Source organism: Drosophila subpulchrella, unplaced genomic scaffold, assembly GCF_014743375.2.
Source record: "Drosophila subpulchrella strain 33 F10 #4 breed RU33 unplaced genomic scaffold, RU_Dsub_v1.1 Primary Assembly Seq24, whole genome shotgun sequence".
Classification (NCBI taxonomy): domain Eukaryota; kingdom Metazoa; phylum Arthropoda; class Insecta; order Diptera; family Drosophilidae; genus Drosophila; species Drosophila subpulchrella.
Genome location: NW_023665550.1, coordinates 1,113,338 through 1,137,131, shown reverse-complemented (window position 1 = coordinate 1,137,131; position 23,794 = coordinate 1,113,338). Strand labels below are relative to the sequence as shown.

Sequence of the window (23,794 nt, the reverse complement as noted above, 5' to 3'; positions counted from 1 at the left end):
ATACTAGATTCGTCGGAAAGTATTTAACAGGCAGAAGGAAGTGTTTCCGACCCCATAAAGTATATATGTTCTTGATCAGGATCACTAGCCGAGTCGATCTAACCATGTCCGTCATCCGTCCGTCCGGATGAACGCTGAGATCTCGGAAACTGTAAGAGCTAGGCTATTAATATTTGGCGTGCAGATTCTTGATCTTCTTACGCAGCGCAAGTTTGTTTCAGCAGCGTGCCACGCCTACTCTAACGCCCACAAGCCGCCCAAAACTGTGGCTCCTACTGTTTTGATGCTAGAATAAAATTTTTTACCGAAATGTATTGTTCTTATTAATACCTATCGATTGAACCAAAAAAAGTTTGCCACGCCCACTTTAACGCCCATAAACCGCCCACAAACTTCAAATACATATATTAAATTTATGTATTCGGCCCGCAACAGTACATATTTATTTACCTACATGTAAATTTTCTCTTGTAGCGTGCCGAATACATAAATTTAATATAGTTTATTTATTTTATCGAATGTAATATCATTTTTCGTCACAATTGTTGATATCAGACATTTTTGTTAAAGGCGCGTTCGCCACTACTTTTTACCTCGTTAAGAGGTGTTTTTGTTTGATATCAGAAGTTTTTTTTTGCTCAAGAGTTTAAGTACCCCAATACCATGACTAGGAGTCGTCCCCATATGGCTTGGCTATTGAAAAACCGAACACACAGATTCGACCCCTAATCTTAGCTGAACGCCACCTTAAATTAGGCACAATAAGTTTTATCGCTTCAATTACCTATTTTAATAGCACAAGTTTGGAATCTCAAGGGCTGTATAGTTTCAGATTCCAAGAGAAACCTGTCGTATCTTATATTTCCCGCTGAAACGAGTTGCACTTTTTATCGCTTAATATCTTCCAAACGGTAATTTTTAGGGCAAAAAGTGATATAGATCAAAAGTTGAGGAATCTGAAGGGCTATATGATTTAAAATTTAAAAAGAAATCGTTCGACTCAATTTTGAGAAAATAGTCAAAAAGTGGTTTTAAAAAATAACTTTTTATCATAACTCTAAATCTATTATATTCAGACTATTTTACTGTATGAAGAGTATTTAGCAAATTAAATTTTCTTTTCAGAGACACATAGCACGTTTCTGTAGCATTAGTTGTTTAGATACTATAAGCATTTTAAATCTGGCTTTTTTTTTTATTTCCCGCTAAACTAGCGGGTTTTTCCAAAAGTCGTAGAACAAACGTTTTCTATTTCAAGCTGCTTTATACACCCATAGGGTTTCCAAAATCCTAAAACTAAGATGGGATGCATACAAACCCACAAACAAAGGGACAAACATTTTCATTTTGGGAAGAAGAAGAAAATCTTGTTTTTTGAATTACTTTTGAACGGAACATCGGATTTCAACAAATGAGGTGTCATTCGACGCGTATTCTCAGTAAAAACAAAACTAGCTAAACAGACGGGGGCTTTTATCCCCACCGTATCCAGCAGCTCCAATTTTCTAAATTTTTACTTTTACACTTTCACCGCTTTATCTCCCAAACAAATCTATATTTCGAAAGTCTTGGTATGCAATCTTCCTAGTTTTTGCAATACCTTTTGATTGGTGTATCAATCGTTGCGATCGGATCATAATTGCAGATTTTTAATTCTGCGGCTATATATAGTAGTTGTCTTCGCACGCTCTCTTTCGCGCTTCGCCACTACGTGTACTGCCGTCCACAGTGATTTTGAATTAAATTTAATAATTATAACTGCAAGGGTATACAAACTTCGACTTGCCGAAGCTAACCTCCTTTCTTGTTTATTCTGAAAGTAAAATTCGTGACACTTGACATAAGGCTCACATTAATATTTATTGAGTTCTTAAATATTGAATTGAAAAAAAGCTGATTTTTTTGCCAAATAAAGGTGAAAAAAAGCGCAAAGATTTTCAAACAAATTTTGCTATTATAGAAAATACAAATATCTGTATTATATGAAAAAAATGAAAAAATGAGCAACTGTTTTTTCCTTTAGCTTTCTATTAAAATGAGTTCAAAATAATGTTTTTTTTTAGTATTAAGGATAATATATTATAATATATTTAATATGCCATCTTCAACATCAACCGTATCATTCTTTATATCCTTTTCATAGGCCTCTAATGTAAGCTTATTAAATTCTAAGGGGTCTGCGCAACATTTTTTGTGCCTTCGCAACCCATATCTGTAATCAGACTAATTATATACACAATATTGAGTTAAGAGTGGTAACGTCCATTCTATTTCTCAGTTTTCATTTTACCATGTTTACTTGGCTAAACGCACGTTCTACTTCAGCGTGGCATGGCAAGGACAACATCTGAATCGCAAACGAAGATAATTCAGAAAATCGTTCGTTCCCCCAGAGTCATTAAAAAGTTTTACTTCCGCCCAAAACTTTATTGTATCGTCAATGCTCTAGATATATATATATATGTATATCATTAAAACTCTTCCAAAATGGGGAACTATGTTGGATTTTTTTGGACATAAAATAAAGATGACACTTTCGAAGACGATTAGGATCGATAATAGAAAATCTGCTGTGACATAATATCGATATAAAAAAGCTGATTTAAAATTAAAAAGAGCCGATTTGGCAACACTGGTACAGAACGTACCTTTTTGGTGCGTACCCTTCAGTTCCAAAAAAAAAGTTTCACTTGTGAATCACCATGGGAATCACGTGGGACATGTCCTCTTGCACAAGTGAAGAACAAGTGACGCTCCATATAGAAAATTGTATGGGATGTCCGCATTTTCACAAGTGAAAATTCAAATGAATGTTTTTCGAAGTCCCACGGGACTTCACTTGTTCCTTATACTCATTTTTCGTATGGCCTGTCACGTGCCGGTGACACGTTCCAAGTGAAATCACTTGTTAAGATCAGAATTTTTCCAATGAGTTTTCACTTATGAAATCACTTGCATGTGACACGTCCCAAGTGAAATCATTTGTGAAATTCACTTATGAGTTTTCACTTATGAAAATATAGAATTTTAAATACATACATTTTTAATTACATTTAAATTCATTTTAATTACATCGTATTATTCAGATTTTCAATTAAGGGACAATTATTGTTAGTATTTCTGTTTTTTGTTTTGTTAGTTTGTTTTTCACGATCGTCATCGCCTTTCTCAAACATGTGTCCGGGTCCTCGGAGTCCTTGGCCAACGCATTTTTTTTGGCACAAAACATTTCATCATCCACTTTCGGCTAACGGAACCAATTGAATACCTTCAAAATTTACGTACTTTAAACTAAGATCAATGCACAACATATTAAACTTAATGTAGCACTTACCTGACTTAATTATATTAACTAAACGATTAAAGTAACCCTGCTGCGCACAATTAAAATGGATGCTTCCCTTTCAATCACTCAAACAGAATACACCAAGTCTTCTTCTTTCTTTTGTTTCTCTTCTTTTGTTTTCTCTTCGCTGTTGGCGCCTGCCACTGCACCTATACCCTTTCTGAAGCGAAAATATCCGACTATTTTTTACTTCTTGAGTAAAAAATACAATACGATTTTTTTTAAATGTTAATACTAAAATGTTTTAAGTATTTAAATCACTTTTAACGTACTAAATTTCTATAACTTAACTAAAAACTTATATTGTAATAAATATGTCTATTAAGTAAACATAACATTATAAGTAAATTCAATTTACTAAATTGTACTATAACCAAATAGTTTACTTTTATAAAACAATATTAGTAGTTTTTTTCGATATACAATAATGCTTCTAATATATTAGGGCATTCACATCTCGCTGCTCCACAAAATTTTTCCGCCGAACGGAGGGACGCAGAGAAAATAACGAACGAAATTTGTTCCTGAGAGTGCCGAGTGCAGGCAGATTATAAGACAAAGAAAGAGAGGGAACTTCCGAATATCTGCATCTCTTTGTTGCACTATCGTTTTCGTAGGCAGTCTTCTACGCTGCGCCGACTGCTCTGCTGACAGCGGCACAGCGTTTTAGGCACAAAAAAAAACAAAAAAGCTTTTTGCCTTGAGCCATGTCACCGCCTCCATCCTGCAGAACTGAAGGGTGTTTACAGAATGTACCTTTAGGTGCAGATGCACTCCAAATAAATGCACCTAGGTGCATGCAAGAGATACGTTATTTTTTGTCCCGCACCCGTGTAAATAGAATGGGAAGACTCATGCCTTCCGCACAGGCTGTTGGTGCCATTTCATAATGAATGTGAATGTGCTGGAATGCAGTAATTTTCGACTGGGACAGTATCCGAAAACCATTTACACAAATTTGTTGATTTAACAAGTTTATGTACTTCAGTATGTGAACTGTTACTTTACAGATGCCCCGATATATATAGTATAACTCCGGAACAGGCTCTATTTGTGCTATACGTGCTTTTGGTACTTACAGTGTCACTAACTTAATCACTCTTAGTCCTTTGGTGGTGGGAAACTTTCCACTTAACTGTCCCTGAACTGCAAGCGACCAACCACTCACCAAATGTGGTGCTGAGTATAATTAGCTAATTGTGAGATGGACATCACAGTCCCAAATCGAAGCCCAAATCAGCGCCGCTTATGTGGTGGCAACCGTTGTAGACCCGTTTAGGTTAGAACGAAGCAGGCTGTGGGCAACTCAGTTACGTTGGCATAAATCGGATGCTCTTTGACTCCAAATGATGCCCCATTTGCAAATGTTTGCCCCCGCAGTTACAAAATCTTGCGATGTCGGTCTAGGTCCGGAATTATCTCCTGGCCCTGCCAATTCTGATTTACAGGGAACGATAGGTCGATTGCCTGCCAGCGCCGCAGATGGACAGCCTCCTTTTCTCTACTCACCCGGGGTCAGAAAGGCACTTTTATGACCCCCCGTTTGCTGGATGTCAATAACAATACACTGTGTATTTGTCGAGGCGTTTTGGACTTGTGGGGATGGAAAGTCCTCAGATAATACATATGGTGTTGCCAATTTACATACACCGACTCCAGTGAGTATGGCCTTTGACCACGTGATTGGCATACCATAATGAAATTTGGTATGTGGTTGGGGAAAGATTGTATTTATTGTATTTTCTGGCCTTTCCATGTCGTTTTCCTTTGTCTAAACAACAAAATTGCTTTGCTAGTGTAAAAGAGTGAGTGGGTTAGGGAGTGCAAAGGGCACTGGCTTACTTGTTTTATTGACCCAAACTTCAAAGCCATTTTTCGATTTCATCGCATTAAGGGTGGTTAGATAAATGTTCTTATATAAATTTGTGTAACGATTTAAGTTGGGGATGCCATCCTCGTTTTCGAGAAATGTTGGCCGCAAACATGACCGTCTGTTACCGTTACGCCAAAAGTACAAGGGTAAATTGAATTTGTTGGAAAGTGTGTAAAATGTGTAAGGAAGTTTTTCAGACCTTATAGAGTGAATATTTGTAATTATTAGATGTTCATTTTAATTTTTCTCGTAATCGGCCATGTAATGACAAATCCACATGCTTTTGATTTATGTAAATCGTGTCTTCCGTTCGCCAGATATGATAGTTCTTGTGAATCTATCTTATGTGGATATAGTGGTAATATTATCGAAGTAGGTATGAGGATAAGTCTTGAATGAAATTGAATTGGCGGTATTTACATTGTATATCTCAACAAATAAACTATTAGTCCAGTCAGTAGTGTATACTTATCAAAAAGTTGAAAAAGAAACTGAATTTAACTTTTCTTTTATCACCTTTTCGGTCTAGTTTTGAGAACAGTAAGATCAAAATGTACTTACACGGTTTTTACGAACGATTGCTCTCAATTCAAGAACAATGTATTTAAATATTTCACTCTGTGCAGAATAAAAAGAACGAAAAATATCAGGAGCATTTAATATGATATGGGAACGATCCGATCGTTATGTTGCGTTCATTAAAAACGAACGCCGTGGGGTCAAATCATGAACATTTAGGTGAAATTATATTCGCTTCACTGAAAAAAAGCTTGACAGAATTGGGAGAACAGCGTTCTTGAATTATTAACATCGTACATAAAAATATGTATGTAGGTCTAGTGACCCTGTTGTCGATACATGAACAATTCTTTCGGTAGTCCAGCTGAGATATACAAGCAGTAAAGCGAGATTGTAATGCGCCACCTACCCGCGATCTCAATATATGGTTATGTGAGCGGCAGACCACTCATGTAGGCTTACAACTGCGCCTTCTCCTTCTCCTCGATAGATGACTCCCAGCGAAGTGGTGGACGCCAAATTGCCCAGCTCGGCATTCGGGCCAGATATTTGACTGCAGTGTGTATTTGCAGTGTGTCTAGTCCAGCCACCGAGGGGCACGTTGCGGTCTCTAAGAAGTAAATAAATTTGAATTAGAAAAACATTAAGTAAATACAATTGAATTTAAGATACTAAACATTTGCAAAATAAAACAAACAGCGCAAAATGTTTCACTTTTATAAGAAAACTTTTCGTCGAAAGTCAGAGTGACGGCCATTCAGTCAAAAATATCTTTAATACCATACTAAGTACCATAAATACACAAAAAATACGAATATCAGTATGATACGGATTCATATAAACATTTGTAATTGATATGATTTTTTCAGTTTTGAAGCTATCGGGCTGAAACTTTCCCAAAAGTCTTCTTTCTTTTGCAGGAAGTATATAAGTCGGAACCAGCCGGGTCGGACAACTATATCTAATTGCTCCCATAGGAATAATCTGAAAAAAAATAATTTTAAAAATGATTTCTTTGGTGTATTTTAACATATAAAGTCCTACGCTTGGAAATAAAATTTTTTAATTAGTTCTGAATTTCGAATTTAATTTTATCAAAATCGGACGACTATATCATATCGCTGCCATAGGAACGATAGGAAAATTGGTGGGGAAGTAATATAAAACAAATTATAGCTATATCAAAATCGGACGACTATATCATATAGCTGCCATAGGAACGATCGGAAAATGGTGGGAAAATAATATGAAACAAATTATAGCTTCGGTGTTTTTTGACATATTATCTTATACTATTGGGAATATCATTTTTTGTATTTTTAAATTTAATAATTATAACTGCGGGTATACAAGCTTCGGCTTGCCGAAGTTAACTTCCTTTCTTGTTTATCATAATAATATGTATTTGTATCAATTTGATATGAAGCAAGAACGCTATAATCGAGTACCTCGACTATCAGACTATCAGGGACCAAAGGGAAATGGAGATATGTAAGCAGCAAAGCGATATTAAAATGCGCCACCTACCCGCGATCTGGGCGGTAGACAGATTTAACTTTTGTTTTGGGTCAGGGTAATGACGAGACTAACACATTTCAGTTAAACTTTTTTTCTACACAGAGAAAACTATCTAAGAACATTGTTCTTGAATTGAGAACATTGTTCTTGAATTGAGAACATTCCTTCTTAAATTGAGAACATTGTTCTTAAAAATCGTGTAAGTACATTTTGGTATCAATATAAGAACGAAATGGTGAGAAGAGAAAAGTTAAATTGAGTTTCTTTAACAACTTTTTGATAAGTATACACTAAGGACTGAACTAATAGTTTATTTTTACATTCAATGTACTTAAATACCGCCAATTCAACTTGATTCGAGCAAAATAAAAACATTTTCATCTTAAAAATGTCGTTCTATTTTTAAGAACATTTTCAACTCAGATGAGAACGTCAGAATTTTCTCTGTGTAGCATGAAAATTTTAGGCGCCACAGGCGGTTTGTGGGCGCTAGAGTGCGCGAGGCAAACTCGCGTGACAAACTTGCGCTGCGTACAAGGCTACGGAATGTAATTCTGATCCCAATGTTCTATCTTTGATAGTTTCCGAGATATCCGCGTTCATATTTACGATTTTTTGTAGCTTGTGGGCGTTAAAGTGGGCGTGGCAAACTTTTTTTGGGTCAATCGATAGGTATTGACGAGAACAATACATTTTAGTTAAAATTTGTATTCTAGCATCTCAACTGTAGAAGCCACAGTTTTGGGCGGCTTGTGGGCGTTAGAGTGGGAGTGGAACACTGACGAAACAAACTTGCGCTGCGCAAGAAGCTCAGGAATCTGCATGCCAAGTCCAAATAGCCTAGCTCTTAAAGTTTTCGAGATCTCAGTGTTCATACGGACAGACGTACATGGCTAGATCTACTCGGCTAGTGATCCTGATAAAGAATATATATACTTTATGTGGTCGGAAACGCTTCCTTCTGCCTGTTACATACTTTTCGACGAATCTAGTATACCCTTTTACTCTACGAGTAACGGGTATAAAAATTGGACTTACTTATCATGTAGCTTTCATTGAAACTATTGGATAATTAATGTGAATTTAACTCAAAGACCGATGTGTTTAGTTTTCGGTAAGCATATACAGTAGTAAATTAAATTGGTACACAAAAAAAATTATGACGTTCTCAAATTGAGTATTTGTATTCTCAATTTGAGGATGTACTCAATTTAAGTACAAAATTTATGGAAAAAACTCATGTTGAGATAAGCTGCACTCATTTTAAGAAAAAGGACTTGAATTGATCGCAAAATTCTAAGTTTGAGGAAATATGTTCTTCAATTTCCAACTTGAGAATTAATATTCTCATTATGAGTAACCGATAAACTTAAAAATGAGTTGCGAATTCTCATAAGGAGTTCTAGGGAATTCCGTTCTGCGAACGAGACGAGAGATGAGCGGCCTTTAGTTCGTTGCGTATATGGTTGTCTCTCTCTCACTAATGGGTGTGTAAAGTGGTGCGCGCCGCATTTGTGTGACTGTCTTTTGCCGTGTGATTAAGTCAAGCCGTGCGCGTAACACAAAGCTAAAAAACTATTTTATGAATTGGACATTCGTGCGACCCTTCCGTAAGTCGAGGGTAAGTTTTTTAATTTGAACTGTATTTATAATGTGCTAAATAATGATACAATAAACAAACACTACAAAAATACATATGTGTGATTGTAAGTGGCGTGAAGCACGTGTCTAGTTTTGTTAGTTTCTATGTACATTGTACATACATACATACACATATAATTTTCAAAATTCTTTTTAAATGTACATTTAATAAAATACTATTTTTATTGTTTCATGCTTATACGTATATGCATATATATTTACAATGTTTGCTAACAATAACGTTTTCTTTTTCAGCCTTTTTGCTCTTCGCTAGACCAGACAGCTAAGGGAAAAAATATTACAAGATAGAACATGAAACACAAACTTAAATAAAAAATAATATGTATATATATATATACAAGGGTGGTCAAAAGTATTTTCACAAAAAAAAAGTTAAGTATATTCATAATTTGAACTTACATCTTGTTAACTTTGGCATCAATGGAAAGGTAATTTAAATGCCGTTTGAATGATACAATACATTTCTTAACACATTCAGTACTTATTGAAAAGGACGAATTTGTGTGAAAATGTCGTTTTTGAACTTTTTTCCTCGACTTAATATATATAATATATTAATTTATATTATATTCCTCGACAAACAAAAATAATAGTAACTGCAAAAAGAATTTTTCAAAAATCATTTTGCTTATATTTTATATGATTTTTTGAAAATGCTTAGAAACATGCATTTTAGCCATATTTTTCTCTTTTTCATACAAATTTTTTCCGACAGTCTCACCTTTAAAAAATCATAAAAAATATAAGCAAAATGATTTTTGAAAAATTCTTTTTGCAGTTACTATTGTTTTTGTTTGAAGAAACTTTTTGCATCAAAAAATTTAAGTTTTCAAGTCGAGGAAAAAAGTTCAAAAATGACATTTTCACACAAATTCGTCCTTTTCAATAAGTACTGAATGTGTTAAGAAATGTATTGTATCATTCAAACGGCATTTAAATAACCTTTCCATTGATGCCAAAGTTAACAAGATGTAAGTTCAAATTATGAATATATTTAACTTTTTTTTTGTGAAAATACTTTTGACCACCCTTGTATATATAACTGTATTACAAAATTAAATGAAAAACAAATATTTTACCTTTTTTTCTGGAAATGGGTGGAGCTGGTTACAGTACAAAAGTTCTTCATTTGAGAATTTAGAAGTTCACTATCAAGAACTTGTTTCTCATTTTGAGCGCTTGAAATTTCTCAGTATGAGAGAAGGGGATACTCGTTTCTAAAATTCAAGCTAAATTATTTCTTAAAGTGAGTGCAGTTTGTACTCATATTGATGAAAAATGTTCAAGAAAGAGCACAAATGTACTCAATTTAAGTACATATATTATGAGAAATTTGTACTGGAAGTGAGCATTTTGCACTCAATGTGAGAATTTTTGTTCATGCTGAATTTTTGTGCCACATCTCAGCAGCGGGACGATGCGTCTGCGTGCCTCATGCCACAGGAGGCTCAGCAGGACAGTGCCAAGACATAGGACTCTAGGGCAAAGAAGCTAAAACGGGACTTTGGACCTGGAGTGGAGAGTACGAGTGCCGCAAAGGACGAGCGGTGATCGATTATTGGTTTCCAGAGAGCCCAGCGATTACCGGCGAAGTCCCGGAACAGCAGCCATCCGAAGCCCCGAGTGCCAAAGTACCACACTACCAGCCAAAAAAAGCTAGCAGTCGACCGGTTGTGGCATTCAAGAGGCGTTGTCCTGGAGAAGCCCAACGGTTCAGCAAGGCCCGAAGCGGCGATCGTTCAAGACCTCAAAAGCCAGGGGCCACGATACATCCAGTCTCGCACCAAGCACGATAAGGAGCAGAGCAGAGGACATCGACAGCGACATTAGTGTAAATCACCGGCTCCACGTCACGAGAGCCACGGGGAACGGTCCTTTGACATATTTTCTTCTACTTTTGAAAATATTATTCTTTAGGTATTTTAGAGCTTCGAATAAAATTATTTTATTATATAGCTGGCATAGGAACGATCGAATAGTACTAGCTTAAAAAATAATATTTTAAAACTGCCCCAAGAAGGATGATGGTAGTTTCTGGTAGAATTGGACCCCTAGACTACAAAGAAGAAAACAAAAAAGTTTTCGATGAATAAGTGTTTTTAAAGATTTTTAAGAAACGTTCTTTTTAACTATATCATAGCTCCGTTTACAACTACAATGTCGCAAATATCATGGTAAACTAAGTTAAATTTTTAAATTTTTGTCATAGCTTTGCATTATAAGGCCCATAACAGAAGTGCGCTTGAAATTTGAATTTTAGTATTGACCAACGTAAGGTGGTTCATGTGATTCTCTTAGGCAGTGTAGTGAAATTTTTTTTTTGCGAAATATCGGAAATAGTATTTAAAAAAATTAACATGTTATAATTACAAATACTCACTTTTGACACCATTTTCCTTATATATATAAATATTATTATTTCGTAAAAGTTTTTTTTCTAAAATAGTATTTATCGGTGTTATTATCGATTGCCGATTATAACGACGCTAAAAACCAAAGTTCTAAAACCCTCCCTTAAGCCTAGTACTCACATCGACGAAACCCGCGAGCTAACCATAGGAGTGAGCGAGAGGCTAAAGCTTTTCGTCGGGTATGTCGGGTCAGAAAAAATACCTGATTTCGTGAGTGAATTTTCGATGAACGCCGATGAATGGAAGAAAAACACCCAAAACGACTAAAGGAGGTCAGTGCAGATGAAAAAAGACGCCTAATCCAAGCTGTTGCCCATTATTGTGGGACTTGAGCGACAGGAAGCAATACCCCAACGGGGTAAATCCGCAGAAGAGTTGAAGTGCTGGAGGAGAACCACTAGAGAATCCCAGTGGGAAGGAACATGAGACATCGCTCGATCTCCGACGAGTTCTCCATTGAGGACTCCACCTCCACCAGCTACTTGACAGCTAAAGCGGAGATTGAGGTCGCGCCGGCTTCTATAGGGAGGAGGAAATAATGTCGCCCGCGAAGGGACAGCTGGAGGAGCCATGACCAGCCATTATTGGCCAGCTCGGAGCTAGACCACAGATGGCGCGGGAAAGGCTTTTAACTTTAATTTACATAAATAAAAACATTCGTTGAAAATTTAATTTATTATACCCGTTACTCGCAGAGTAAAAGGGTATACTAGATTCGTCGGAAAGTATGTAACAGGCAGAAGGAAGCGTTTCCGACCCCATAAAGTATATACATTCTTGATCAGGATTACTAGCCGAGTCGATCTAGCCATGTCCGTCTGTCCGGATGAACGCTGAGAACTCGGAAACTATAGGTGCTAGGCTATTGAGATTTGGCGTGCAGATTCCTGAGCTTCTTACGCAGCGGAAGTTTGTTTCAGCAGCGTGCCACGCCCACTCTAACGCCCACAAACCGCCCAAAACTGTGGCTCCTACAGTTTTGATGCTAGAATTAAAATTTTAACTGAAATGTATTGTTCTCATCAATACCAATCGATTGACTCCAAAAAAAGTTTGCCACGCGCACTTTAACGCCCACGAACTTCAAAAATTCGTAAGTATGAACGTGGACATCTCGGAAACTAACAAAGATAGAGAATTAAGATCTCAGATTAAGATTCCGTAGCCTTGTACGCAGCGCAAGTTTGTTACGCGAATACGCCACGCCCACTATAACGCCCACAAACCGTCCAAGCCTGCGGCGCCCACAATTTTCATGCTAGATAATAAATTTTAACTGAAATGTACTGGTCTCATCAATACCTATCGATTAATCCAAAAAAAAATTTGCCACGCCCGCTCTAACGCCCATAACGCATAAATCTGTCTACCGCCGGTAGGTGGCGCATTTCAATCTCGCTTTGCTGCTTGCATATCTCCATTTCCCTTTAGCTGAGTAACGGGTATCTGATAGTCGAGGTACTCGAATATAGCATTCTTCCTTGTTTCATAATGAATTTTGTTCAAATATGGCGTATTTGTTTCGTATGGACGGTATCTTTAAAGTGGTGCACGTCTCTATTAGTGGTCGAATTTTTTCGAGATTTTCCTATATCAATAGACGCCTTACAATCATTAAATTGTTAAAAAATTACTTATTTTCAAAGTTTGCCGAGTTGTAGTTTACAACATACTCAATGTAACCTATTCATTTTTTCGGCAGAACTAAACGGTGTCATTATAGTTGTAAGCTAAAACAAATATTACCTAAATCGGTAAGACGCAACTCTAGATGTACTTGAAAACACGGAGATACGAAAAAATGTTCTTAAAAAATCCTGAAAAAACTTATCCATTCAAATTTTTTGTTGTCTTCTTTTGTGTGATCTAGGTGTCCATTTTGTAACAGGCTGGATATTATATATTGCAACAGGCTTGCTATTATATATGCAATACACTAGTTCTAAGTATTATATTGTTATACTCAATGTTATATGAACAGGGCTGAATATATTAATCTGCTCTGGCCACACTTTCCGATCCTCGAGAGAGCAGATGCTCTATCGAGAGAACCTGAACACGGGGATTGAATGGTAGTTGCCTGCGAGCAGCGAGTTAGTTCTAACCGAGAGTGCCAATAAAGAAGACGTAATAAAGAAGACTGAATCCTGATAGAAACTCTACCAAGAACTTTAATCCTCCTCCATGGGGCCTTTTAGTAGTAAATTGTAACGGAACATTCTGTTAGTATTTCCGTAATTTTAGTTTTACTTTTCCAAAAATAGGAAAGCTCTGTACATACATTTGAATACGAGGTTTTTAAGACTGAAAATATTTATACCCTTGCAGATGGTATTATGATTTAGAGCTGCAAAAACATCGATGGTATCACAATCGATAGTTTGTATAGTTTGATCGATAAATATCGATACAATCGCGATTTTATCGCTTATATCTAAACCGGGGCCCAGCCATCGATATTATCGATAGTACCATCGATTTTCTTGCAGCTTTATTATGATTTCAGTCAGAAGCTTGCAACGCAGTGAAGGAAACGTTTCCGACCCCATAGAGTATATATATTCTTGATCAGCATCACTAGACGAGTCGATCTAGCCATGTCCGTCTCTCCGTCCGTTTCTACGCAAACAAGTCTCTCAGTTCTAAAGCTATCGGGCTGAATCTTTCCCAAAAGTCTTCTTTTTTTGCAGGTAGTATATAGTCGGAGCCAGCCGGATCGGACAACTAAATTTTATAGCTCCCATAGGAATCATCGGAAAAAAATTTTAAAAATTTTATCTTTGGTGTTTTTTTTTACATATAACCGCCTATGCTTGGAAATAACTTTTTATAATTAGTTCTGAATTTGGAATTTAATTTTATCAAAATCGGACGACTATATCATATAGCTGCCAGAGGAACGGTCGGAAAATTGGTGGGAAAATAATATGAAACAAATCATAGCTTGTTTTTTGACGTATTATCTTATACTATTGGGAATATAATTTTATGTATTTTTCAGAATTTCGAAATAAATTTAATAATTATAACTGCAAGGGTATACAAACTTCGGCTTGCCGAAGTTAACTTCCTTTCTTGTTTTTATTAAAATATATACACCTTTTTTAAATTCAATATGCAATTCATTGATCTAAATATATTAATATTGAACTATGCAATTTAATATGTTTTGTATTCAAAACAATGTTTTTCATATTCAATTAAAAAAATAAATATGAAATTTTGAATTCTATTTACTATTCCATTTTTAATTATTCCATTTACTATTATTTTTATGAAGAGTGTAGAACGGCTGTTAGCGTCTTTTCACTGCCGAATTGCGTATCGTTAATTGACAATAACGTGGCCGTGCGCTTTCAATTCGCAGCTTCCTCAACTCGTGCGTCAACCCCGTGGCCCTCTACTGTGTGTCCGGGGTGTTCCGACTGCACTTCAACCGCTATCTGTGCTGCTTCTGCGTCAAGCGACATCCCCATCTACGGCAGCACTCCACGGGGATGATGGACAACACCAGCGTGATGTCGATGCGTCGCTCCACCTACATGGGAGCAGCTGGAGGGGGGGCTGCCAATCTGCGGGCCTCCCAGCACAGGGACAGCAGTCATGGAGTTGGAGGGAGAGGAGGCCCTGGACATGCGGGCAGCCTTCACCGGCAGGAGTCGATGCCACTGCAGCACGGAAATGGCTGCGTATCAGGCGGGCGCGCCGCGTCCCTGGGCGAAAAGAGGTGAGGCACGCTCATTGTGGAGCTGCTGGAGGAGGAGGAGGTGATGGTGTCCTTCCAGGCCGACGAGCAGCTCTGAGCGTAGACAATGGGCCTGCGATCTCACCTTGTGCTTGCACCACCCTCACTTTGAATCGCACGCACTATGCACTCGACTCCATCCGCCTAAATGGGTGGCCCTGGCCAGGTTATTTGTTTGTTAGTGCGAGGCTGGAATAATTTGCAATCGCACCCATGCCGCTTCCAAAAGGTAAGGAGCATATGATCAAAGAGTGTGAATACATATAGGTACATGCCATACAACAAATTCTGTCGTATGGCGGGTTCTAGCGGTGGAACACGAAGCTTAACCGTTTTGGCTCTCGCCAAATCAGAAAAATGAAAATTACAGCACACAGCCACACAAAAACCAATTACACATACATGAATTGTGTACGCAATAATCGATATCAAACAAGAAAAACACTATAGTCGATGGCCTCGGATATTAGATACCCTTTTCTCATCTTAAGTGAATGCGAGAGGAATATGCTTAAAGCAACTTGACTTTTTTCACTTCTTCTATACTAGCCAACTAGCCTATGGCGCCCCTAGCGCAAAATGTTAATAATTACTAATCACGAATGTACATGCCAAATCTCAAATTTCTAGCTTTTATAGTTTCCGAGAACACAGCGTACGGACGGACAGACGCACATAGCTAGATCTGCTAGGCTAGTGATCCTGATCAAGAATATATATAATTTATACGGTCGGAAACGCTTCCTTCTACCTGGTACATACTTTCTGACGAGTCTAGTACACCCTTTTACTCTACGAGTAACGGGTATAAAAATAGAACAAGCCCTTCCCCGTTTCCAAATGCCGACTACCGTATGACAAAAAAGGCATGCTCACGCGCTCTCTATGTAGATTCAAACTCTAATATGATGCATAGTCGGCGATTAGCCTTTCCTGAATAAAAGGGATAGACGATTTGGGCACCAATAGCATTTAATTGAACTAAGTGTGATTGTATGTATATATGTATAACAAACTTTTCCATATGAAAACACATTTTTCGTAATGTAATCGTGTGCCATAGTCATATGTTGTGTTAATTAAGTAACTCTCCAAGCTTCAAAATATAATTTAATACTTAAGCCACATACTCAAAACCCAAAATAAATGCACATACTTAGCTAATGACCGAAAGTATATATTAACGAATACATATATTAATAGGCTTAACAGATGTAACGTATGTGTACTGTAAATACATGAACTCCATAAATTTTAAGCGCTTAGATATTGTGCAAGCTTAGACCCCAAATGTTGATAGCTGCCGGACCATCAGGACACCAAATATTCAGGTACACCCAAAAAAATCGTTCAAAACATCAGAAATCAATTCCCAACGGGGTCAAAAAGTGTGCAAGCCCGTTTGCTGACAAATTATGAACGCTTGTTCATAAAATTTGTCCGAAACTTTAGGATTGGGCTTCAAACGGTCAGTTTAAGAACATTCCGAACTCAACTTGAGAACTTAAAAAGCAAAAGAAAATGCTTTAGCCGATGTGATCGACTATCAAATACCCGTTACTCACCTAAGAGGAGTGCCATGGAAATGGAGATATGCAGCAAGGCGACTGTTCACAATTGCACACCGCGCAACGGCGCCACCTAGCGTCGATTTCTTAATTTGATTATACATTTTAATTTTTTACCGTTTACCGAAAAAGAAATATAACGCTCTTTGTATTATCTTGACATTAATTATCCGATCGTTCCTATACCAGCTAAATGGTAAAGTTGTTGCAGAGGGTATAATGATTTCAGTCAAAAGTTTGCAACGCAGGAGACGTTTCCGACCCCATAAGGTATATAGATTTATTCATAATCAGCATCACTAGACTAGCAATAGAAATAAGAGTTTTGGGAAACGGACATACGGTCGGACGGACAAACGGACGGAAATGGCTAGGTCGACTCGTCTGATGCTGATCAAGTATATATGTATATACTTTATGTAGTCGGAAACGTCTCCTTCACTGCGTTGCGAAACTTCTGACTGAAATCATTCAAGAAACAATATTTAAATAAAACTTACAAGTCATGTCAAAGGCGTACGTGATAACGAATTTTTCTACATACATGTTTTCATGAACGGTGTTGATAATCTATGAACGCTGATCTCCCCATTTCTTTCAAAGCATTTTTTAGTGACGCGTTCATAATTTTACCTAAATGTTCACGATTTGACCCCGCAGCGTAGTTTTTTATGATCGCAAAATAGCGAACGGATTGTGTTGAAATCGTGAAAAATGTTCATGATTTTTTTTGTTCTTTTTTTCTGGGTGTATGTACTGTTTGCTTTGGCCTTGATCATTAAAAATATAAGCGGTTTCTGCTTACGTATTATTGTATTTTAAATTTTTCCAGTCTTTTAAGCCGTTACGAAAATGACCGCATGCGTTACTAACTAAGGATGCTGAAGACGACTTAGCCCAATGAGAGAGAAGCAGCCCACTGTAAAGGGTCAGTCCATGTGGAATACATAAATTATAACCAACGAATAAGTGTGCTCTAATATTGTGCTACTATTTGTAATAAAAAATGAAAATGTCTTATGTAAAATATGGCTTTCTATCGACTATCAAATGCCCGTTAACTCAAAGCACCGCAAGGGAGTTGGAGATGTGCATGCAGCAAAGTAAAGCAAAGCGATTACATTATTTGGTCATAACCTCTTAAGGAATGGTATTAATAACACTAGCTTACAAAATAATATTTTGAAACTATCGCAAGAAGGGGCTGTTCCTGGAAGAATTGGACACCTAGATCACGAAAAAGAAACCAAAAATATTTTGTATAGATAAGTTTTTTTAACATTTTTTAAGAACAATTTTTTGGTCTCCGTGTTTTTAGTTATATTTCAAGCTTGTTTTAGTTTTAATCTATAATGTCACCCTTTAATTTTGCCGAATAAATGAGCAGGATATATTGAGTATTTTTAACAGTTTAGTGACTGTAAGGCCTCTGTTGTTTTTACAAGTGACAATTGATAATACTTGGGATTCTATAAAACTATTTATGCAAATAAACATATAAGAAATAATTTAATTACAATATTTAAGTATAGATATACCCAAAATGGTGTAAAAAGTGAGTATTTGTTACTATTAGTAAGCCTTGCATAAAGTATGTATATTTTTGATCAGCATCACTAGACGAGTCGAACTAGCCATGTCCATCTGTCCGTCCGTCTGTCCGTTTCTACGCAAACTAGTCTCTCAGTTTTAAAGCTAGCGGAATTAAACCTTCCCAAAATCATTATTTCTATTGCAGGTAGTATTTAAGTCAGAACGAGACGGATTGGATAACTATATCCCATAGCTCCCATTGGATGAATAAAACCAAACATTATTTTAAATGTAAAAATTTTAATATATTATCATTCTTTTAATATAATATTTTAGAATTTCGAATACAATTTTAAAAAATCTGACGACTTTCTCATATCAAACAAAAACACCTCTTAGCGGGGTACCGTGCTGGCGCTGGTGGAATGGCGTGGGAGGCGACGGCGGTAAAACGGTCGGCGTCGGCGGGCTGGTTCGCTGGGCTTCGCTGGCTTGCTGCTGGTGCGGTTTGCTGCTGGTGCTGATGAAGCTGTAGGGGAGAAACCACTCGAACGCGTATTTGCCCCTTAGTCGGAAATAAATGTGCACAAGAAGTTAACTGGGTAAAAGTAGGCGGGGGTACGACCGCGGAGACTTCATGGCGGGAGCTAGGAACAGCGCAGGAGAGCGGGAGCGCGAGAGAGCGGGAGAGCGGTAGAGCGGTGCAGCTGGTGCAGCTGGATAGCGGGGCCAGTCCAGATTCGCCGGACAGTGGGCCTGAACATTCCGCCCCCCTTGCAATCGCTAGCGTTGCAAAAATAATAACGGAGACGGAACTTCGGCCAGCCGCCTACGCCTCAAACCTGCGTACAGGCGCCGGAGACGATCCACCCGAACACCGTCTTCTGGGCTACCGGCAGTCCCTCGTCGACCATGTGAAAGCCCGGCTTTATCACCTTCGGGTAGACGTCTGCGCCCAGGATCAATGAGATCGTGGCTGGCCGGTGGAAAACCTCATCCGCGAGCGGTAGCTCCTTAAATTTTTGGACGACGCTCTCACTGAGCGCACGGATGGGAGTGCGGATGCGCACGTTCGGCTCGATCTTGAGGACCACCTCCAGCTTGATGGCCTCGTCGACCTTCGAACGAATCGTCGCCGTGCATATGCTCTCGTCGCCCACGTTTGTTGTCGGCAAACGCAACGCGGCGGCCAGGGATGCATCAATGGAGCTTGTCGGGGTGCACGGATCGATGAGTGCGGCGGTGTCGAACTTCTTCTCTCCGGTCTCGACGATCACCACAGCAGTCGGGAGGACATTAACGCTATGCCGCTGGAGAAGTGCGGCGAGCGACGGAGCTGGTGTCGAGGATGCTGAGCGCGGTGGAGGAGCAGGCGTTTGGCGAGTTGGCGGATCTTGCTGGCGCGAACGCTGCGGAGAAGCGGGCTGTTGCTTGGAGCGGGACTTTTGCTTGGAGCCGGACTTTTTCCGGGAACCAAGGTCATGCATGTGCAGCAGCGTGTGATGATCCCGGTTGCACGTTCTGCACCGGTCACCGCTACGACAGCTCCCAGTGGAGTGCTCGTGTGCGAGACAGTTCGCGCAGTACTTGTTAATAAGCACTGCCCGCAGCCGCTTCTCTGCGCTCAGCTTTAGGAACCTCTGACACTTCCGAAGAGGATGGATTCCGCGGCAGACTCGGCATCGGTAGGACTGAGTACCTCGAGTACGTCTGCTATCCAGAGCCTGAGCGCTACGTGGACGGGGAGCCATTTTCCTGTTTAGAGTGTGGATAAGGAAAAAAAACAAACAGGGCTGATTAACACTGACGTGGATAATGGCTACGGACTAGGGTGTATAAGAAACGCGGCTCGTTACGAGGTAGTTTTGGGCGGCTCTCTTGGAAGAAGAACCACCTTGGTCACTGGACGTTTGACAATGCCGCGTGTCGTACGAATGTCGACTACGCGGACATTACCATCGGCTCCCGGAAAAACGGAGTCTATTCTTCCGAGTCGCCACTCATTTGAGGGCAAATTGTCATCCTTAATGACGACCAGATCGCCAACACGCAGATTTTCTGTGGGGACTTGCCACTTGTTGCGCTTGTGGAGCTCCTTAACTCATCCTTCCATCGAGTGCGGAATTGTTGATGGAGAGACTTTAAGTGCTGCCACCGGTTCAGAATGGACTTGGATTCGCCCTTTACTTCAGGTTCCACTATGGATAGAAGAGGTGCACCAACAAGAAAGTGCCCTGGTGTCAACGCTAAGAGATCAGTTGGATCCTCGGACATGGGAGATAGCGGTCTGGAATTCAGACAAGCTTCGATTCTCGCTAGGAGGGTGGACAGCTCTTCAAAGGTGTACTTCCGCGTAGCGGTGGACTTGTAAAACAAGGTCTTGAAGCTCTTGACACCAGCTTCCCATAGGCCTCCCATATGGGGTGCCCCAGGAGGAATGAATTGCCAGGTGAGCTGCTGATGACTATAGTCATCGGTCACAGACTCCTTAACGGCTTGCAGGAAGTCTGGGGAAAGCACGGTGGAGGCGCCGACGAAGGTCTTTCCATTGTCGGATTGGACTTGGACACCCTCTTCTAGAGACGAAACGAGCGAAAGCGGCAAGAAACTTTTCAGTCGTTAAGTCGGATGTAGGCTCTAGATGGATGGCCTTTGTAGAAAAACAAACGAAAACCAATACATACCCTTTCGTAATGAGACAAGCTCTTCCGGTATAATTTTTTATGTCAAACGGGCCGGCGTAGTCCATCCCTGTGTACGTGAACGGACGGGAGAAGGACACTCGCTCTTTCGGGAAACTTCCCATCATCTGGACTTGCAATCTCTTTTTGTGGATAACGCAGACCTTGCAGGAGTTAACCACTGCCTTCACCAAGTTCTTTATTCTCGGAACCCAGTATCTGGACCGAGTGAGACGCACCACTAACTGGTTGCCACCATGTAACGTAATGAGATGCGTGAATTTGACCAGAAGCCGCGAGAGTGCACATTCGTACGGCAGGATTATCGGATGTCGTTCATCATACCGCAAACTGTCGGAGGCCGTTACGCGGCCGCATGCCCTGATTACCCCTTTCTTATCTAGAAAGGGGTTCAGGGAGAGAATCGAACTCGCCGCGGGCACAGGACGTTTCTGACTCAAGCAGCGGTATTCTTCAGGAAAATACCTGCGCTGAGTGCAAATTGTCATGAGCTCTTCCGCGGCGGCAAGGTCCTGGGCCTCTAGACGGACCCCGGAAGGCGGTGATTGTCTTCGACAACTTTGGACAAATCGATGGACATACGCGAGGACCCGCAAAGCTCTATCTAACTTGGAAAAGCGATCTAGGAAATCTTCTGACGGCATAGACGCCACATGGACTTTAACGGCACGCTTTTCGATCTCAGTCACCGGCAGGTCGGTTCCCTGGCCGGGCCAATGATCGCGTGGACGTTGCAGCCAAGTGGGTCCATGCCACCAAAGCGGGTTATCCACCAGCTCTTGGAGGGGAACTCCTCGACTAGCCAAATCAGCTGGATTATGTTCGGATTGAACGTGCGACCAATTAGCCGCCTCAGTGGACTCGGTGATCTTCGTCACCCTGTTGGCAACGAACGTAGTCCAATGACACGCTGGTTTTGCTAACCATGCTAGCACAATCGTGGAATCGGTCCAACAATGGAATTTTGAGGTCAGCCTCGGCATATTTGGAAGAATGGCTTCGGCCATCTCGGACAAAAGGAGAGCCCCACATAACTCCAGCCTGGGAAGGGACACCGTTTTGACTGGCGCCACACGCGTCTTGGCCGTGAGCAAGTGCACCATCGTTTTATGGCCCACTTCTACGCGCACATAGATCGCAGCACCGTATGCCTTTTGCGAGGCGTCACAGAATCCGTGATGCTCTACGCGGAACTCTGGACGGAAGGAAACCCATCTGGGTATTCTGACCTGGTCTAGGACCGAATAGCTCTGGAGAAAGCTGTTCCATCTTTGGCACAGCTCAATTGGAAGTTTATCGTCCCAGCCTAGATCCTGAAGCCAAATCTCTTGCATAAAGATTTTGGCACACACAACAAATGGAGCGAGCCAGCCTGCTGGATCAAACAGCTTGGCAATTTGGGAAAGGACTTGGCGTTTCGTGTGGGAGATTTCCGTTGCTAAATCTGGTGGGACGAAAAAGAACTCATCGGACGTCGCCTTCCATCGTACGCCGAGAGTTTTGGCTGTGCTCTCAGTGTCGATGTCGAGGAAGTCGGTTGTCAGAAGATGATCGCTTTGGATATGAGCTAATATTTCTTTGTTGTTGGAGGTCCATTTTCTCAATGGAAACCCCGCGGAATCTAGAGCACTTTGTAGCTCGCGAACAATGGACTTAGCGTCCTCGGCGGAGTCAGCTCCCGAAAGGACATCGTCTACATACATATGATTTCGAATGACGTTGCTCGCTCTTGGATGGCTGAGCTGCACGTCAGTTGCCAACTGTTGCAGTACTCGAATGGCCAGGAATGGCGCGCAATTGACTCCAAAAGTTACCGTCTGTAATTCGAAATCTCGAATGTGCCCCTCGCTGTTGCGGAATAAGATGCGCTGGAACGGGGAATGCTTCGGATCTACCCATATCTGCCGATACATTTTCTCGATATCGGCACTGTAGACGTATCGGAAATATCGCCACTTCAGGATCTGGATAGTTAGATCGGACTGTAAGACTGGGCCAGCATGAAGGATATCATTTAAACTGACCCCATTCTCTGAAGGGCTGGAGGCATTGAAAACCACACGTAACTTAGTGGTTGTACTTTCCGGCTTGAGCACGGCATGATGCGGAAGGTAATAACTGGCAGAATTATGGGTAGGACGGACTTCTTTCATGTGATTGAGGTCGAGATACTCTTGAATCACGGAGTCGTATTTGGCTTTCAGCTGACAGTCCCTCTTTAGGCGTTGCTCGGTTCTTAGGAACTGCGACAACGCGGAGGATCTGGAGTGACCGAGGGCGGATTTTACGTTTTGAGGATCACGAAACGGAAGACTTACGACATACCTGCCGTTATCGTCTCTCGTAGTCGTTCGGAGAAAATTTTCCTCACATGCCAAATCGGAAGATTTTGTCACTTTTACTGGCAGATCCTCCACCTCCCAAAATTTGGTGAGAAGCCTATCCAGGGACGTGTCAACTGTGTGGGAGATTCGTGTGGAAAAAACGGAAATCTGATTTTCCCTTGGAGCAGGAACGGGTCCTGTTAGGATCCACCCGAAAATGGTTTCTTGCCCGAGGAGAGAGCCACAAATATTCGGCCGGGTGCCGCTTAGGAGAATGGATGGCAGTATGTCGGCCCCGACCAGAATATCTATCTGTGCGCTCTCGTAGAACTTTGGATCCGCTAGTGACAGTTCGGGAAGATCCCGTAGAAACTGTTGCGGAATCGGACAAGATGGAAGGTTTCCAGCTAATTGAGGAAGAACATAGGCCGTCGTGTTTATTTGCAAGCCAGGCCTGGTCGGAGAACGGATGGTAAACTGACAGAGCTTTTTGGATTCAGCGGATACTGTCTGGTTTAAGCCTGATACTTGGGCTCGGATTACCTGGTGAGGCAACTTAATCAGTTTGAAAAGCCGCTCAGAAATAAAGGTTG

At 40.3% G+C, this 23,794-nt stretch overlaps 1 protein-coding gene across 1 annotated transcript in view; it reads left to right on the top strand.

Annotated features, from left to right (window-relative positions):
- Window positions 1-17,821, top strand: part of LOC119559417 (neuropeptide CCHamide-2 receptor) — a 74,480-nt gene extending 56,659 nt beyond the window's left edge. The window contains exons 7-8 of the mRNA XM_037872512.1: window positions 14,697-15,056; window positions 17,475-17,821. Of these exons, the coding sequence (XP_037728440.1) occupies window positions 14,697-15,056; window positions 17,475-17,514 (400 nt within the window). The 3' untranslated portion in view covers window positions 17,515-17,821. The remainder of the gene's footprint in view (window positions 1-14,696; window positions 15,057-17,474) is intronic.
- Window positions 17,822-23,794: the final 5,973 nt, after the last annotated feature.